The 19,374-nt window shown below is 54.6% G+C and overlaps 1 protein-coding gene across 1 annotated transcript in view; it reads right to left on the bottom strand.

The window, feature by feature from the left end:
• Positions 1-2,042: 2,042 nt before the first annotated feature.
• URB1 (URB1 ribosome biogenesis homolog) overlaps positions 2,043-19,374 on the bottom strand; it is a 42,228-nt gene continuing 24,896 nt past the window's right edge. The window contains exons 23-39 of the mRNA XM_066571810.1: positions 18,767-18,968; positions 18,427-18,604; positions 17,812-17,870; positions 17,496-17,689; positions 13,795-13,905; positions 13,642-13,705; positions 12,733-12,904; positions 12,136-12,238; positions 9,218-9,378; positions 8,396-8,507; positions 8,006-8,112; positions 7,325-7,468; positions 6,609-6,718; positions 5,850-6,026; positions 4,930-5,171; positions 3,373-3,951; positions 2,043-2,773 (exon numbers count right to left, since the gene is read on the bottom strand). Of these exons, the coding sequence (XP_066427907.1) occupies positions 2,562-2,773; positions 3,373-3,951; positions 4,930-5,171; positions 5,850-6,026; positions 6,609-6,718; positions 7,325-7,468; positions 8,006-8,112; positions 8,396-8,507; positions 9,218-9,378; positions 12,136-12,238; positions 12,733-12,904; positions 13,642-13,705; positions 13,795-13,905; positions 17,496-17,689; positions 17,812-17,870; positions 18,427-18,604; positions 18,767-18,968 (2,927 nt within the window). The 3' untranslated portion in view covers positions 2,043-2,561. The remainder of the gene's footprint in view (positions 2,774-3,372; positions 3,952-4,929; positions 5,172-5,849; positions 6,027-6,608; positions 6,719-7,324; positions 7,469-8,005; positions 8,113-8,395; positions 8,508-9,217; positions 9,379-12,135; positions 12,239-12,732; positions 12,905-13,641; positions 13,706-13,794; positions 13,906-17,495; positions 17,690-17,811; positions 17,871-18,426; positions 18,605-18,766; positions 18,969-19,374) is intronic.

Genomic DNA, 19,374 nt, shown 5'->3' with positions numbered 1-19,374 from the left:
GCAGCCTTTCAAGAAAGCCTTCACACAGTAATAGTGGGACCCGGTCACATTTCTTCTTTCCTTGCTCTCTGGAATGACATCGATACGAAGTACAAAACCCACACGAAACCCAAGGCAGAGCTGGGATTTTACACGTCTTCCTTTTGGCTCTCGGGATGACAAGCGCCTCTTCCGGGACTGCGACACGATTTGGGCGCTGGCAGAGAACGGAGGCAAAAGGTGCCAGAGAGCCCCTTCTATCGCCTTCAGCCCCTGCAGCTGTTCTGAGGGTTCCAGGGCACAGCTCGGTCCGTTCCTAGATCAAAACCTCACGGCAATATCTTCAGAACTACTACCCATCTCCAGTCGGAACCTTCTACATTCCTGGAAACAAATGAGTGCGTAGAGAGGGTTTCTCCCCAGCTGAGTTTAGAGACCAATTCCTATTCTTTAGCAATACCTAGAAAACCGAACGCCTTGCCAGGTTTTAGCATCCTACACCCACTCACCCCTCCCTCCCTGTGCATTTGGTGGCAGCTTTGGGTCCCTCTGGGGGACGGCACCCAGCGTGACCCCCGCCCCTCGCCCGCCCCCCACCTGCTCCTGCACCGCAGTGGGGCTCCCTCTCCTGGGCACCTTGGGGTGCCCCCAACGGCATCAGAGCCCCGAGTCTTCACCCCCCCCCCCCCCCCTTTTCCTGACCCCCAAAGAAGGCTCAGAACGAATCCGACTGCCCTGGACAGCAGCGCAGCGCTTCCCCCAAGCCCTTCCCACACGTGCATGGCCCCAGCAAGGGATTCTGCTGCAACAAGAAAGCGGGGGCAGCCCCCAGAAGGCTTGAGGTTCCTGCCCAGCCTCGCTGTCACGGGCCGGGGGCAGCGAGAGAGGGAGCGGCACAGACGGCGGGGACGGCCCGGCACAGGGCGGGGGCCGCTCTCAGCGCCATGCCGGCAAAGCCGCAGCTCCGGCGCTGTCGGCCGGGCTGCTTGAGCGGCACGGGGGGATCCGCCGAGAGCCTCCGGCCCCGCGCGGGGACTCCTGCAAGGGCCCAGGGGCGCCGGGCTCCGGCCCTCGGGGCTTTACTCTCCGGCAGCCCGAGCCCCGCGGCTGCGGGGCAAAGAAGGAAAGGGGGCACGGGAAGAGAGGAGCGAGAGCAGGGCATGAGAAAGGGCGGCGAGGGAGCTCGGGCTGCGCAGGAAAGCGGGACGGGAAGGGAAAGCCCGGGACGAGGGTACAGGGAGGCTGGGCAGAGGAAGGAGAGAGGGGGAACAGAAGGGAGTAGCGGGCTAGGGACAGGACAGGAAGGAGCCGGGTTTGTGGGGGGAGAGGGAATGGGGGAAAGGGAGCGAGAGAAGGCGAATACGGGGAGAAGGAAGGAGGGCTAGAGAGAGGGACAGGCGGGGAAGCCCCCCAGAGCCCCGGCTGCACCCCGAGCCCGGCCCGGCGCCTCGCCCTGCCCGGGATGCTGCGCTCGGCGGAGCTCGGCTCGCTCCGGAGACGCTCGGCTCGAGTCGGCTCTTGTCGCCTCAACTCGGCTCTTGGCGCCTGCATTCGCCTCTTCGGCAGAGCTCGCCTCGCTTCGGCCCAACTCCCAGCCGCTCTGTGCCTTCGGCGCGCCTCGGCTCCGCTCGCCTCGGCTCGGCTCGCTGACGGCGGGCGGGCAAGCGCCGCCGCCTCACGTTCAGCTCGCCCGGCTCGGGGCTCTCCCGCTGCCGCGTCCCGCGGGCGGCCCGGCCGTGGCGCGGACACGACCGGGAGCGCGGGCTCGGGCAGGAGCTCATTAGGCTGGGACCGCACTGGCGCTAATTCATGCTCCTGAAAGCAGGAGGCTGGGTTCGGCAGAGCTCGGCTCGGTTCGGCTGCACTCGGCCCAGCTCAGTTGCACTCAACTCGGTTCAGCCACTCGGCAGAGCTCGGCTCGGTTCGGCACAGCTCGACCGAGCTGGTTCGGCCCAATAAAACTCAGGGATACTCACTGAGCAGGAAATCCTTTGGGGCTCAGTTCCATCTCTCACCTGTTCCAGGCAGAGGGAAGATGGGTTTCAGCAGCGATGGTCAGGGGATTTTGTTTCGTTGTTTTTATTTTTAATTTTAAAAAAGGGTAATAAAACTAAACCACATCTGATATAAATGTCTTTACAAGCCATTCAAGCTTTTTAAACCCAAGCAGACCGTCGTGATTCCCGAGTCCAGTCTGCCTCTGTCTCCTCGTTCTTCGTGCTCACACCCCATTGTGGGAGGCTCTGCAGCCTTTTTTTCCCGTCCTGCATTAGAGAGAGGATGGATACCAAGGGCACACACGTGCACAAACAGTCTCTGTCTGGTTCTTCAAAAAGATAAAAATCCCTGTAATAAAAATTACACAAGTAGCACTGTCTCTCAAACCGTTCAAGGAAAGGGAAACTGGAGCTTTAATGTCCCTCTGAGAGAAGTTGAATAAACTCTTCCCCCTGAGCTTGCACACAGTAATAAAATACTGATTTTTGTGCCCAAACAAGGCAGGTCTGGATGAGAACAGCTCAGGAGGCTTGCAGGGCTCACGGTGACGAGGACGGAGCACAGAAGAACGTTGAAGATCAATGTCAGTCCCCTGAAGTATTGCCCTGATGGAGCCAAATTTTTTTGCAAAGAGACATCAGAGTTTCTTCCCCTTGTTTCCGAGTGTGCAGGTCATCCTGGAATTCATGCTCCGCACTAGTGCAGACCAGTCTGGCATGGGTGAGTAACATATCGGGCTGCTGTGCTCCCAGCCACATGTCCCCAATGTAAATGGAAGTCAGGAACACAGAAACAGCTGTGGAAGAAAGGGGAGAGAGAAATCAGAGCAGACATTCTTCTGTTTCCCCAGGGTATTCCCAAGCCAAGCTGCTCGGTTCGGTACCTCCAGGGCTGTGTTGTAAAAGAGTTCCCCAGCTCTTCTCCTAGCTGGAAAATCTGGAGTGCCTCTGCCCATGCAAAGACACAGAGACACACTCCCAGCCCTCAGGAAGGAACAAAGCAGTTTCCTGTTCAATAAAGCCGTTTGAAATCTGACCTGGCAGATCTCTCACTGACACCAGCAGGGATCAGCATCCAGGCCCACGGGGACTTGGGTTTCTTTGCAGACTATTTTCCCTTTTGGAATCATATTTCTTTTACAGCTTTTGTTCCATTTTAGTCCTTTAAAGGAAGTCTCTCAGAGGGAGTGGGAGTGTTGCAGTGTCAGAAACCCTCGCAGTGTGACCCCGCTCTGTGCTGCCCCATCCCACCGGACACAGCTCCTGCTTGGGGCAGCCCCGAGCCTGGCTGGGTCCGGCAGAGCTGATGGCATGGATTACACCAGCCCTGGAGTCTCCTGGTTTCTCTTTTCCCACCCCTCCTCCTGACAGGAGCGGTAAGAGCAGGACAAGTCACCTGTCTCGGGTGCGTCCTCCTCCGCCGCTGGGCACAGAGATCGCAGCAGCCCGTGGAAGGGGCAGGGCGGGCCCTGCTGCTCCAGGAGCTGCAGCATGATGGAGCTGAGCCCCCCGAGCTGCCTGCAGAGCCCGGCGGAGGAGCCGCTGGCCTGGCACAGCCGGCTGTAGAGCTGGAAGAGGCTGTTCCTCAGCGTCCCGTCCCTGAGCACCTCCTGCACGGCCTCCGGGTGTGGCAGGACACGGCTCTGCAGCCACCCGAGCACGGGGGCCACGTCCTGCTCCCCGAGGGGGCTCCGCCCAGCCAGGGACCTCAGCAGCAGCCTGGTGACAATGAGAATGGAGGCACAGGCGACCCCAGCCTCGCCGGCTCTGAGGGCGTCCCCTCCCCGCGTGGAGGGCGGTGCTGGCAAAGCAGGGTCCCAGTGGGCAAGGATGGAATTCAGGTGCCCTCTGCATTTCTCCAGCTCAGACACGCCCGTGTCTGCAGCAGTGTCATCCTCTCCCACCTCGCTCCTTTTCCGAGTGGGACGATACACAGCACGTGAGGCTTGAGGTCCGTTCGTGTCTTTGATGTTTTCTGTAAGAAGACAACCACCAAAACAGACATCAGGCACTCCACAGGATTTCCCTGGTACCAACTGGTGCAAGGGGGGTGCTCTCCTGTGTTGGTTCAGTCACTACAATGGCAAGAGCCAGCCTTGTCCAGCAGCCTCATGGAGCCCGTGCTGTTCACAGGGCCTCCAGGAGCTCCCGGGGACTCCAGGCTGGAGCCTGTTCCAAACTGGATGGCCCAGCCTGGAGCAACACAACCCACACATGGAATAAGTTACAGGCCTCGCTCCAAAAACCCTCCTCAGGCCTTTCTGAGGAGTCTCAAGGGGTGAAAAAAGTGTAGAAGAGCTAAAGATTTACAGAACCCCTTAAATACATGATTCTTTCTCAATTGATACAGAACATTTAAACAAACCTACAGGACCTTTAATGTGCACCAACTGCAGCTGCTGCTGCAGGAAACCAACCAACGTTGTTTTAAGACCTCCCACTCCCAAGTTCCCTGCACTTTTTGTTCACAGAGAGAACAAGAAGTCACACAAGTCCTGGCTTTTTTTCCTTTCTTCAGCACTGGTGACAACAAGAGACACCGACTATTACCTTTCGCTCGCTCTATTTATTTATTGTTTTTACTTCCACATTGCTTTCAGATCCCCATCCACGCTCAGAATGATTCACACCTTTGAGCACAAAGCCTCCAGGCACTGCTTTTTCTCTTAAGATTTCATTAAAGAATACCCTTTTTCAAAGCCTGATTTGCCACTAAGTTTCATTTTAAAGCTCTTTCCCTTCATTTCTCCAAAGCTTCCAAATTGTGTCAAGGTCCTAAATCACCACAAGGAAGACCTGAAAAATGCCTTTCCACGTCCTTTCCTCCTCCCTCAAGGCACCTCGGTCTGACAGAAGGCATTAGCACTACTTCAGAGAAGTCTGCCTCACTTGAGCTGCTGCTCTGTAGCAGCCACAACAAAACAAACCTTCCTTGAGGTATTCCAGCACTTACTGAGCAGCTCTTGGTGTTGGTACTTCTGGGCCAGGGCCTGCAGGTCCTGCTGCAGCTGCAGGTCTGTGCTGACGAGGCTCCACCTGTGCAGCAGCAGCAGCAGCTCCCTGCTGGAGAGGACGCTGGCGTTGACCGTGAATCGCCTCATGGCCCTGAAAGCCTCCACAACGGCAGCACGGTATTCCAGCACGGAGCTGAGGGTGCCCAGCAGCTCAGCCAGCTTGGCCAGGTCTGTGTCAGCCCTGGCAGGAGAGAACACAGGAGCCATGGCTGCTCATTCACCAGCACGGAGCTGAGGGTGCTGTACAGCTCAGCCAGGTGTGTGCCAGCCCTGGCAGGAGAGAACACAGGAGCCATGGCTGCTCATTCACCAGCACGGAGCTGAGGGTGCCCAGCAGCTCAGCCAGGTGTGTGCCAGCCCTGGCAGGAGAGAACACAGGAGCCATGGCTGCTCATTCACCAGCACGGAGCTGAGGGTGCTGTACAGCTCAGCCAGGTGTGTGCCAGCCCTGGCAGGAGAGAACACAGGAGCCATGGCTGCTCATTCACCAGCACAGAGCTGAGGGTGCTGTACAGCTCAGCCAGGTGTGTGCCAGCCCTGGCAGGAGAGAACACAGGAGCCATGGCTGCTCATTCACCAGCACAGCTCCCAATCCCTGCTGTCAGAATGGCCAGGGATTAAGGACGAAGGAATGGACAGCAACTGTGCAGCACATTTTACATTATTCCCCCCTATCAAACACCTAACTCCTCCTGTCAAAGAAACCTCATCCAAACTCATACTCAGCACACAAACTGAAGGTGAAAAACGCCATCCATCTAGCAGAGATACGGAAATCCTCCTGGCCTTAATGAAGTTCAAACTGGGCAGAGGATGAAATGCAAACCAAGTAAACCAAAAACCAAAACAAAGCACTCACCGAATATGTTTGATTAACGCGACCAAAACAGTCAGAAATTCGTTTACAAGCTGGATAGGAAGAAGTTTCCTGCTCTCCTGGGATGGATTCTTGTTTTGTCTCTTGTCTCCTAAATTTGTTAGCCACAGAGTGTGGACTAAGGAAATAATTTTATGTATCACCTTGTTCTCCAGAAACCTGAAAAACAAAACCAAACAAAAAAAAGATAAAGAAACCAAGAAAACCACACTGGAGGGCAGATCCTCACCAGCAGCTGGTCCATCACCTCCAGGGCACCATGTTCTAGTGCACTTTTGGTGCATTGCCCGAGCCTGCCAGGGCACTCTGTGCCTGCACCAGAGATGTTCCTGTCAGGGAGGGGCAAGGGGAGGAGGAATGTTCTAGACAGCTCAGATCCATCACTGTGCCACCTCCTGTGCAGCAGGTCCTGTGACAGGAGGTGAACTGAGCTGCTTGAAATTCAGAAGGCAAAGACACAGCACAAGGTGCCACTTTGCTGTTCCAGGTTTGCAGGAAGTGATTTCCAAATCACAAAGGCCCCCACCATCATCCCTCCTGGCACAGCCTGAGTGCAGCTTGCTTCTGTTCTCAAAAGCACAAGGGACACCTCCGAGTTCAGCAACTTCTGCCAGCACAGCCCCTGGTGCCCCTGTGTCCCTGTGTGTCCCCCTGTGTGTCACCCTGGCGCACCCTCAGCGCCATGGCTGCTCCGCTGTGGGCAGGCCAGTGGCTCCCCTGTCTCCTGCCCTCCCTGGTTACCTTTTCTCCAGGCTGTGCAGGAGCCAGGTGAGCAGGCTGTGGTCCTGCACCAGCTCGTAGGCAGCTCTGGTGACACGGGCAGCACTCTGCAGGATCTCCAGAATGCGACGCTGAAACACAAAATGCCACTGTGCTTTCACAGTCAGGATCGAATTACCTAACTTAAAATTAGCAAGCTGGCTGCTATCTGATCACTGCAAGGTAAAATGAACACCAGCTCCTCTCAGCAGCTCCAGGGAAGGACAGACATTGTCCCTTCACAGCTTCACACACGGGTGCTGCTCTGACAGAAGCACTCAGTAGCAAGACAAGTTTATCTTTTTGCCCAAGGTTCTGATACCTGAAAGACTCAGGGTGGATGCTCCCAAACCTGAGAGCTCCTGGCACGTGAGTTCCCCTCCTGCTGAAGCCCTGTTCAGGTAACAAATGCCCTGGCTGGGGAATAGAGAGCCCAAAAAGGGAAAAGGCCTGACTGGAGCAGCGAAACCACGGCCCCCACCTGAGGCTCCCTGATGGCAGGAACCCGTCCCAGTCCCAGGGATAAGGGTGCCACTGCTTTAGACACAGGCAATTATTGCCCCCTCCACACGTGCACAAAACCAACAAGGCACAGATTTTCAAGAGGGCCAAGGCAGAGTCTGCTGCTACTTGGGACCTCGAAGCCATGCAAAGTTCTGTGCTTTGGGGGCTCTGGAGCTTCCTTTTCTCACTCTTACCTGGGAGCCCTCGTCACACAAAGGACTGTGGAAGAAGGACAGAATGACCTGGAAAATCCTCTGGTAGTCATAAAGCTCGTAGCAGTGCTTGTCACGCAGCCCTTCCCCAAGGAATCTGAGGATCCACTCCCGCTCTGTTTTGTACTGGGAGCCACAAAGAAAGCCCAGCATCAGACATTCTGACATTTCCAAAGCAAACCTGCTCCTAAGAGCACAGAACCCTGGCTCCCTCTGAGTGCCAGCCCAGGCAGCTTGTTCTGGCCTTCTCCTTTCCCATTCTATCAAATTTAATCACTAACACCCATGGGGAACAGGGAACAGTCAGCCTGCAGCCCAAACATGCAGTGGAAATGCAATTTGAGAAGCTGCTGTTCCTAAAACGCTTCAGCTGAACTCAACATTACCAATCTAAACTCAAAGAGGAATTGCAGCTACTGGGGCAGAATATTCTGTGTACTGTGCTCACAGAGCACACACAGCACAGCTCACTGTGCGCTGGTATTGAGAAAGCAACAACAACCCCACAGAAATGACATCTTTCATTCCAGTATGAAACATAAGAAAGATAATCAATAAATAATTAACTACCTATGGGAGAATGAGGTTTCATTGTATTTTTAAGGCTGTTTTTAATACATTTCTGAAGAATTAATTACTGGATACCCAAAATGGAATTCTTACCTCAAAATCAAAACTGTAGAAAAGCTGGAAAAAGCCTGGTACCTTCCTCAGGTCCAAATACTGGTGTGACAGAAGGAATCTGTTCACCTTTATGTACATGTGCTCCTCTGTGAAGAGACAAGGCTGGTTAGTAAGGCTGACACTGGGGAGGACAAGGCTCCCAGTCCACAAGCAGGGACCACAATCCCTGGAAGCTGCAGCGAGCGTGCAGTGCTCCAGGCTGGGAGAACAGCCCAGAACTGCACAGGGCCTTTGCTCTGAGGCTCCCTCGACGCTGCCCAGCCTCCCTTCCCTCCCCCAGAACTAAAGCTCGCTCAGGAGAGCAGGGGCACAGAGCAGGGGAGATCAGCCCTCCCCAGGGCTCTGCTGGACCCCAGCAAGTTCCAGTACCTGGCCTCAGGATCTGCTGCGCCACACGGGCAATGTAGAGGCTCAGGGAGAAGGTGAGCCTGAGGTTGGGCTGCCTGATTCCGTTCTGCACAGCATCCAGGAGATACAGCAACTGCAAGAGCCCGGGGAGAGAGCCTGAGGCACAGCCCAAATGGTCCCAACAGGAGCACCAAGACACCAGCCAGCTTCTGGGACTCTTCCTGGGCCATACAGGCCAAACATCAATTCCAGCAGGACTGCCATCCCGACATACAAAACCCCCAAGAATTTCTAAAATGGGTTTTCCCCTTTCTCTGTCCATTGGTCAGAACAGGAGGAAACCCAAAGCAATAGAGCAGAAACAATGGCAGAGAGGATAAAAAGCTTCTTTTAGCTGTCTCCTACATGCATGTGGGTGGATCAGCAAGGCAGCATCTCCCCCACAGGCACGTCCATGAGGTACCAGGTGTCACCTGGCACAGTGGCCCTGCTCCCCTGGCTCTGCCTGCCCTGGCCCTGCTCCCCTGGCTCTGCCCACCCTGGCTCTGCCCACCCTGGTTCTGTCCACCCTGGCCCTGCTCCCCTGGCTCTGCCCACCCTGGCCCTGCCCGCCCCAGCCCTGCTCCCCTGGCCCTGCTCCCCTGGCTCTGCCCACCCTGGCCCTGCCCGCCCCGGCCCTGCCTGCCCCGGCCCTGCTCCCCTGGCCCTGCTCTCCCAGCCCTGCTCCCCTGGCCCTGCCCGCCCCGGCCCTGCTCCCCTGGCCCTGCTCCCCTGGCCCTGCTCCCCTGGCTCTGCCCACCCTGGCCCTGCTCCCCTGGCCCTGCCCGCCCCGGCCCTGCTCACCTGGCTCTGCTCCCGACAGCGAGCCCCGTCCAGGTGGCAGCGGAAGGAAGCCAGCACAAAGTACGCCGCCGCTCTCATGCTGGGGTCGTAGCTGCTCAGGGCAGCCACGGTGAGACCCAGGGCATTGACTTCCACGAACTTGTGACAGGCCACCACACACTCTGAGGGCATGGGGAGAGGAGCAGAGAGCACCCGGTGTTAGCACTGGCGTGTGTGTCACAGCACTTTAACCCTTCACATCCCCGGCCGTGAGCACCCATTCCTGGCTCTACCCCACAAACTGTGACCTCGGGGCACGGAGGCTCCTCCAGCTGACAAGGGGCTCCAGCAGCTCCCTCTGAGCAGGAATGCTTTACCTGAGCTGAAATGCATGGGGCTGCTCTCATTTACTGAGACAGGGATGATCCTGCCCGCCAGGCCATGCAAAGCTGGGGTGAATTCTGTAAGACATCTTTGTATCTCACTGTTTCAGGCAAGCTGAGCACAAAGAACAGCGAGAGGGAAATTCATCTCTCCAGAGCTTTACAGGGTGCCTGAAAGACCAGCACTAAAAAGCTCTGGTACAGAAAGGATGGGAGAATAACACATAAATAGCCCATGAACCACAGCAGGTGTCCCTGAGCAGGCAGGGTGCAAGGCCTGCCCTGAGCCAAGAACCCAGCTGTACCCCTGAGCCCCTCCAGGTAAAGCAAAACCCAGCAACGACCAGAAATCAGCCCCAGGGAAAACAGGAAGCACTCCCTTCAATGGAGCATTTAGCTTTCACAGCCTTTTGCCATCAGGACCTGGAGTTCCTCCTCTAAGGGCCCGTGCTCCGTGTGTTTTGAATGTGCTCGCTGCCATTTGCACTCACTGAGGGTCACAGGGTGTGAACTCCCTCCTCACCTCCAGGAATGAAGCACCAGGGCCCCTCAGGGGCATTCACCAGCTACAAATGGACCATAACTTTAGCAGTAATATTCATGGATTTGCTTGTCATTCACTCTGAAGGTCACGAGGAAGTTTCTAGAAACGAACATTCCCGTTTAAGAAGGAAGGGGCTGCAATCTCACTGCCAAGTACCTGCATTTGGTCCACTGATCTGCTCCCCTGTCACTGCCCACACAGACTAGTGTGTGTAAATATGTATATATATGTTCATGTGTGGATGGATGGATGGATGGATGGATGGATGGATGGATGGATGGATGGATGGATGGATGGATGGATGGATGGATGGAACTATGTTTAAATAATCACAGATTATTTCTGGCCCTGTACCAGCACCTGGGCTATTTCTCTCATCTTTTTCCCTACTACTAGAAACACTAAAACTCCACTTCCTGCCGGGCAGTTCCCTGCTGCCAGCTCAAGCAGGGTCTCCACCTCGCCCCAGCACTGCCACTAGTCCCAGGGCCAGCTCTCTGCTCTCCTCAGGCTGCAGCCCTGGGGAGCTGCTGTGCACCGACCATTCCCACTGGGGCACAGTGCCTCAGGATGAAATCCAAGGCTCTCACTTCAGCAGGCCACAGGAGGATTTATTTGGAGAACTCTCCTTCACTGAAAACATGCAGTGGTAATATTTTCCATCCCACTGCCCCTGGAGAATGTGTTCAAAAACTGACATAAAATAACAAGCTCCTATTAGAAAAGCACCCCAATTTCATTCTATGTCTGACATACAGCTTATTTAAAGGATCTTGAGAACCAGGATGGAAAAGCTTTCCATAAGATGCTTATCAGAGCTAAAGATAGACAGAACTTGCTATCTGCCCAACCCCAGCAGAGCAAGCACTGAGCAGTGTGCAAGAAGTCCATGTTTATGTATTCTGATGGCACTGTGCAGCCAGCACAAAGAGCAAATAAATAAAGAACGGGGAGTTCCAAGAGCAGCTGACGTGGTTTACAGGCACCAGGGGACTCATACATCACTGGGCCCTTTCAAAATGCCCCTCCTGGGACACAGGCTCTCAGTCTCACTGTGTGGAGAAGCTCAGAGGGCTGTTTTCTCCTCTCCAGGTTCAGATTCAGGGCAGCCAGTGCTTTCCAGCTCCACAAGAAGGTGATGCACAGCAATTCCCACATCAGCAGCCCCCAGCTAGCTGCAGTGCTTGGGGCTGCCACAGACACCCCCAGATCCCTCCCTGCACGGGCTGAGTGCTGCTGCCAGAGTGTCCCTTCTCCAGCTACCAGGGTCCCAAAGTCACCAGCTGTGCATGCCCTTCCTCCTGTGCACCCCACAGGCCCAGCAGTAACTGGATGGGCTGAGAGCCCTCCCACTGCAAAATGCCAGACAGCTCTGGCACCTTTTCTCCTCAGAGGACTGAAAGGCAGCTCTTTTCCTGCTGCCAGGGCTCCACAGGGCAGCTCAAACCACGGCTGAGGACAGGCTAAGCACACCCAAACAGGGGCCTGGCTGAGCACAGGGCTGCGAGTGTGACTGCACTGACAGACACCACCAGCCTGCCAGCTGCCTCTGCCATCCCTGCTGAGGGAACCAAACCTAGCTGTAAGCACACAGTGCCTAACCATGACCAGCCCGGGGAGAGAGCTGCCTGGGAAACCCCTCAGGCCTCCTGTCTCCCTTTGACCCCTCTGCAGGGACAGAGTGTCCATGGAGCACAGCAGGGATGTGCACACGCCGTGTCACACAAGAGCCTTGCTGACAGCTCAGAGCACCAGCCCATTTGTGACACACACTGGCCTCCTGCCCATCTGTCTGCTGGAGAATGAGTTGGCTGAAGTTCCCCTGCTCTGAAGCAGGCCACATCTCCAGCCAGTTCAGTGACAGCCCTCACAGTGGTTTGTTTCTTCCCTCCAAAGTCAGGCACAAATTCCCTGCAGTATTAGCTCTTGGATCAGGGATAACAGGGCTCCAGGTGCAGCTCCTGCAGCAGAGCAACCTGACACTGAACACCAAAGAGAAACTCTCACTTTACCTGGTCTGGTCAGTTCACTGAAGAGCTGAAGCAGAAAACAAGGATCATAGAAGTCATCAAGGCTCTTCATTGTTTCATCTTTGTATAGAGACTCTTGTATCCCCTGGAACCAAATCCAAACCAGCATTTGTAAGGAACAACACCAACTTCAAGCTGGGTTCCAAACTTCCACAGCCACCTCATGCCACTATAAACCCCTTGATCCTGCACCTTGTAAAACACAAGGCAACGCAGGGTGAGACGCGCGTGTGTTCACACCTGGCTTTCACTGTGACAGCATATCCACAACTGTTTCCCCTGAGCAGCATCAACAGCAATCCAGCAGGCCGCCAGAAAGGCTGGAGCGCCAGTGCATCCTTGGGCTGTCCAGCCCTGGCCTCCCATCCATGGCAACCCTCGCAGTGCACTGTCACCCCTGCTGACAGGATGTGGCCTGAGCCCGCAATTGCTCTGCCAAGCGTTCCTGAAGCACTAACCCGCCCTATGAGCTGAGACGGCTGTCCTGATGGAAACAACCTGCCGTGCATTACAGGCACGCCAGCCACGCTCCTGCCTCTCCAAAGCCGGGTAAGCGGGGACGGGCTGACCCAAGGGCACCTGTGATGGCAGCAGCCGGCGGTGCTGAGGGAAGGACAGGATCGTCCTCATCATCTTCTCTCGATCCAGCAGACACAGAATCTCCTCCATGCTCGGCTGCTGCCACAGGGACTTCCCCAGGCTCTTGCAAGTCTTGTGATGCTCCACAGCAGCTGGACCCCACAGCAGGATCCTTAAACATTGTTAAGGGCAAACACGTCAGGCAAGAGAAGCGACATTTTGTCTTCACTTGTAGCTAGCACCCTGTGGCACCTGAAACTGTGACTCGTGTCCTTGGCAACACCTTTTCCATCCATCCCAAAGCTGTGCAAATTCACTCTGAGGGTGGCTCACTCACTCTGCCCTCCCCTGTCCATCCAAGTCAGAATGTACCCATTCAGAGGCACCTATGGATTTAGGCTGTAAGTGCAGGTAAGCATGGCAGCAGCTGCATGAAGGGACAGGAACCAGAGCTGCCTCAGCTGCCCGAGCCAGCGCTCTTGCACTGCTGGAGCTATTGCTGCTCCTGCCTCAGCAAGGTGCATGTGAGGAAGGCAGGCCAAACCACAATTGCTGGCAACAGGCTTTCCTGTGGATGCTTGGGCACAGGAAAGGGGAAAGTCCACGAGTGACTTATGTTTCTCCCATCTGTGAGAAGACCCCTATAGGGAGTCCCAGTTATGGACAGTGAGTGACCCCAGAAACGAGACATTCCCTCACCTAACCCACAGACACACAGAAGGCTGGGCAACAGAAGAGAATTACATTAAAAATAGGAAGCATGTGGTAAAAGTGTGTCCAAAAGCAACATTCATCTTTAGGTTGCACCCTGTTCACTGTCTCCTTCATTTAAAAATGAGACCCTGGAAAGTACCAGTAGTGAGGCTACCTGGGTGTAGTCTGCCCAGCAAAGTAAGGTGTTCAGCTCACCTGGAGTTGATAAGACTTTGATTATTCTTCTCATAGAGCTGAAGCAACAGCAGTATCTTCTGATCTGAAAGCCAAGATGGCACCCAAAGTTAGTGAGCCGTGGACACAAGAAGCAGCTGCAGAAGGAAGTGCCCCTGCCAGGCTGGCACTCACCTGTGGTGCTGAGCGTGGCCCCGTAGGCTCCCAGCAGCACGGGGAGGTGGCTGCTGTCACACAGAGAGGGGCTGAGCTGCACAGCTGTCAGCAGGATGTCCACCAGGGCCTCTGCAACAAGCACAGCCTGAGCCTGCAGCTCTCAGTCACACAGAGCATGAACCAACAGCCCAGCACTACACTGCAAATGGGTGCACACACAGCACGAACCAACACCCCAATACCCCAGCACTACACTGCAAATGGGTGCACACAGAGCACAAACCAACAGCCCAGCACCCTTCAAATGGGTGCACACACAGCACGAACCAACACCCAACAGCCCAGCACCCACTGCAAATGGGTGCACACACACCACGAACCAACAGCCCAGCACTACACTGCAAATGGGTGCACACACAGCACGAACCAACACCCAACAGCCCAGCACCCACTGCAAATGGGTGCACACACAGCACAAACCAACAGCCCAGCACCCACTGCAAATGGGTGCACAGAGAGCACAAACCAACAGCCAACAGCCCAGCACCCACTGCAAATGGGTGCACAGAGAGCACAAACCAACACCCAACACCCACTGCAAATGGGTGCACAGAGAGCACAAACCAACAGCCAACACCCACTGCAAATGGGTGCACACACAGCACGAACCAACAGCCCAGCACCCACTGCAAATGGGTGCACAGAGAGCACAAACCAACAGCCCAGCACCCACTGCAAATGGGTGCACAGAGAGCACAAACCAACACCCAACACCCACTGCAAATGGGTGCACAGAGAGCACAAACCAACAGCCAACACCCACTGCAAATGGGTGCACACACAGCACGAACCAACAGCCCAGCACCCACTGCAAATGGGTGCACAGAGAGCACAAACCAACAGCCCAGCACCCACTGCAAATGGGTGCACAGAGAGCACAAACCAACACCCAACACCCACTGCAAATGGGTGCACACAGAGCACGAACCAACACCCAACAGCCCAGCACCCACTGCAAATGGGTGCACACACAGCACGAACCAACACCCAACAGCCCAGCACCCACTGCAAATGGGTGCACACACAGCACGAACCAACAGCCCAGCACCCACTGCAAATGGGTGCACAGAGAGCACAAACCAACAGCCCAGCACCCACTGCAAATGGGTGCACAGAGAGCACAAACCAACACCCAACACCCACTGCAAATGGGTGCACACAGAGCACGAACCAACACCCAACAGCCCAGCACCCACTGCAAATGGGTGCACACACAGCACGAACCAACACCCAACAGCCCAGCACCCACTGCAAATGGGTGCACACACAGCACGAACCAACAGCCCAGCACCCACTGCAAATGGGTGCACAGAGAGCACAAACCAACAGCCCAGCACCCACTGCAAATGGGTGCACAGAGAGCACAAACCAACAGCCCAGCACCCACTGCAAATGGGTGCACAGAGAGCACAAACCAACAGCCCAGCACCCACTGCAAATGGGTGCACAGAGAGCACAAACCAACACCCAACACCCACTGCAAATGGGTGCACACAGAGCACGAACCAACACCCAACAGCCCAGCACCCACTGCAAATGGGTGCACACACAGCACAAACCAACACCCAACACCCACTGCAAATGGGTGCACACACAGCACAAACACCCCAGCACCCCAACACCCACTCCAAATGGGTGCACACACAGCACAAACACCCCAGCACCCCAACACCCACTGCAAATGGGTGCACACACAGCTCTGGGCATTCTACATCAGCATCTCTCTCCAGGATACCGCAGCCCATTTCCCCAGCATACTCCAGGGTGATTTTGATGCATTTAACTCAAGGGACATCTCTAAACAGTATTCCCAGGCCAAGCACAGCAGGCACGGGGCCAGGTGAGGTCCCCAGTGTGGAACAGGAGCTTGCCATGGGCACACTCCTGCTCTCTGGTCAAAGAGGACCCTGTACCCTGTCCTGCCACAGCCTCACTCCCTCCTGCCCCAGGAGGGCACCTGGAATGAGCTCAGGAGTTGCACAGAGACAGGCAGACATCCCAGCCACCTCCCCCAGGACTGCAGGATACACAATGATCCACAGAACTCTGTGCTGGGGGTACACAGTGATCCACAGAACTCTGTGCTCTGGGGTACACAGTGATCCACAGAACTCTGTGCTCTGGGGTACACAGTGATCCACAGAACTCTGTGCTCTGGGGTACACAATGATCCACAGAACTCTGTGCTGGGGGTACACAGTGATCCACAGAACTCTGTGCTCTGGGGTACACAATGATCCACAGAACTCTGTGCTGGGGGTACACAGTGATCCACAGAACTCTGTGCTCTGGGGTACACAATGATCCACCCCTGTGCTCTGGGGTACACAGTGATCCACAGAACTCTGTGCTCTGGGGTACACAGTGATCCACCCCTGTGCTCTGGGGTACACAATGATCCAGCCCTGTGCTCTGGGGTACACAGTGATCCACCCCTGTGCTCTGGGGTACACAGTGATCCACAGAACTCTGTGCTGGGGGTACACAGTGATCCACAGAACTCTGTGCTCTGGGGTACACAATGATCCACCCCTGTGCTCTGGGGTACACAGTGATCCAGGCCTGCTCTGTAACTGACTGAGCAGCACACAGTGTAAGTGATGGGGCTCCTCAAGGACAAACAGGCTGTCTGCAGCACACTCCAGACTCAACTCCAGATTTCCCTACTCCCAGTGTCTGGAAAGGCCTGGCTCTGACCCTGCTATGTGCAGGAATACAAAATGCATGCCAGAACTGAGGAGCTCCTGAAGCACCACTCCTAACGTGAATGCACTCGTGGCACCAAGCTCCTGGAACAGCAGCTGGCCTCATCCTGCTGACCCACAGAAACACACTCTAAAGGTAACACACACACATACAGCAAGCAGCTGCTCCTTGTTTTCAATTTCACCAAATTGGTCACCTCATGAGAGCTTTCTTCTCTTTTCAGGTGCTTTGAAACTTGAAAGCTTGTCTACGTGTTGCTCATCAATAAACAAAAACATTGTTATCAACATGCTGCTCTGAGAATTCCCCCCTTTTCTTACACATCTCCTTCAATCTCTGAATTTCAAACCCCTGTATAGTGCAGAAAAGCTGAGGTCTATGTGGATTAAATGTGGTTCCAGGTGAGGAAGGATTTCAGTTGCCAGTGAAGAAGAAACAAAGGCAATCTTACACATGAACCAGCATCCAATTTATATTCCTCTGGAAGGATATTCCTCATGAAAGGCTGTAACATGAAATACATGTAATTTAAATTGCCTTTTTTGATAAAACTTGCAAAATCAACTTTAAATCTCCTGTATCAACCTATTTCAGAACAGGTTTAAACATCACAGGACCTATGTGCACTTCAGTGATCTTACACTCACTGCCTCACAGAAACCAAAAGAATCAATCCAAGACTTCAAATGGGTTAAAAATACCAGAAAAACAAACAAGCAAGCAAAGACCCAAACCCACCTTTCCAGCAGTTTTAAACCAGAAGCGCTTAAACCAGCACAAAATGAATGTAACATTTGGATCCAAGCTAAGGTACAATTTAAATGCCAATGTTCTGGAACTGTTAATAACAAGCATTTACGTGAGTGGGTGGGTGTGTTCCTGGGTGGAGATAACACAGTGCAAGCAAGACAAGCTGAACTGTGCTCAGTAGGGGAGGGAGATGATTACAATACCTCTTGTCTGGGCGCTCGTGCCATCTCCTTCCCTGTGCCTCAGGATGGCCGGCAGGAAGAGGGAGTGCTGCGTGACCATCATGTGGAGCTTGGGGAGCTCGAGCAGGCTCCGAGCGCGCGCGGACTCGCTGCTGTACAGGAGCTGGACGGCGGCGTTCAGCACCTTCAGGAATGTTCCGTCCCGGTAACGGTACCTTTGGAGAGGGAGCACAGAGGGCTGGGTCAGACCCAAAGCCAGGGAACCTGCTCCAAATTAGGAGCTGTTTGAGCAACGGGGACTCGGTAAACCCAAACCAAATTAAAATGAAACACTCACTTGAGTCCTGCCTTCACAAGGCTGCACCAGTCACCTGGGTCCACTTCTTGAAGCACACCCTGTGTGCAGCAGCAAAAGAGGTGCTGGTTTACATGAGGCACAGGGAGCTTCTACAGCCATTTCAGTGCAGGGACACACTGAGAACACGCAACCAAACACTCATCGGGGTGACCAGAACTCAAACCAAGGCAATGCTACAGAGGGAGTGACCAGGTACTGTTCTTCAGGATCAAAGTCTGGATTTCTAGTTATGATCAACCACATTTCTGACCCAGACTTCAGATGGCATGGCAGGTGGGTCTTGGCAGAAGTATCTCTATCACCTTTTTATAATTTAAAAAAAAAAAATTCCACTGGTAACCTTTGATTTTTTTACTCCTAAATACCTCAAACTCCTGCCTTCAAAGGGGATTCTTACCAGAAAGCCATCATCAAGGACATAAAACTGCTTCATAGAAAGGACTATCAGGACTCTGCAAAAGCTATTAAAAGTCCATGGAAACCAGAGTCCATGAATCAGGAAATCAAGCCCAGACTGTATTTACAAAAGCTACAACTGCCCAATCACACACGTGCCTACAGTGCCGCCGTGGCAGAGCAGGTAAGAAGTCTCACCAGTAACTCCTCGAGCCTCAGCAGCATGGCCCTCTCCAGTTCTGGCTTGCTCTCATCTTTACTGCTGCTGTAGATGGCCACCAGCCCCCTCATGCAGGCTGCCAAGAGCTGTCTCCTCCAGGCACGCAGCTCCCCAGGGTCCTCAAGCACCGTGCAGATGGCATCTGCCACGGCCCAGCTGCACAGAGAGAGGTGGTGATTTTTTAGTGAACATTTGAACTTGGTTTGGTTGATGTTAAAGATGTTTTGCTGGATTCTCTGAGGAGAGGACGCCGTTACCGCTCCCACGGTGCTTCCCGGCCAAACTGAGCCCTGGGGGAGGCACACCCACACTGCTCACCTCTCCTCCCTCCCTGCTCTCTCCAGAGCAGCAGGAAGGCAGCCCATCAGGCTGTGCAGCCCTTTGCTTCCCACAGCTGGCAGCACCTTGGCAAGAATCTGCACTTTCAGAGAGGCCTGGTGCGAGGCTCCGGTGTCCTGAATGCCGGCACACAGCTCCTTCCACAGGGCCTTCCTTAGGACAGGGGTGACAGCCGACACAACTGTTGGGAGAGCAGAGGGCACAGGTGCCACCGCCTGCAGGGCTCAACTGCAACGCACTCGTCCCACATCACTTCCAGCCCAGGCCCAGAGCACTCTGCTGCTCTTATCACTGACCTTGCAGGTAGAGCTACAGCCCCACTTAGCCTGTTTCCTTTCCTATTTACATTTCTGGGCAGTAAGAGAAATGACATTGAAGTGATCCTGTTCTACCCAGTTGCACCCTAACTCATTGTTTTGCTGGTGGAGATTGAGCACACTTGTCCGTGGATGTAATGCTGCTGTGGGTTTGGAAAGTTCTGGACTGCCAGCTTAGGAGGGCGTTACTGTAGCTGGCCCACAGCTGGAGATTTGTTTCAGAAGAAGTTTTTGGACTCTGTCAAAGTGAAAGCTCAGGTTCTGCAAAAA

Source organism: Molothrus aeneus, chromosome 2, assembly GCF_037042795.1.
Source record: "Molothrus aeneus isolate 106 chromosome 2, BPBGC_Maene_1.0, whole genome shotgun sequence".
NCBI classification, from domain to species: domain Eukaryota; kingdom Metazoa; phylum Chordata; class Aves; order Passeriformes; family Icteridae; genus Molothrus; species Molothrus aeneus.
The sequence above is the reverse complement of the archived record's forward strand: the minus strand, read 5'-3'. Positions and strand labels throughout refer to the sequence as shown.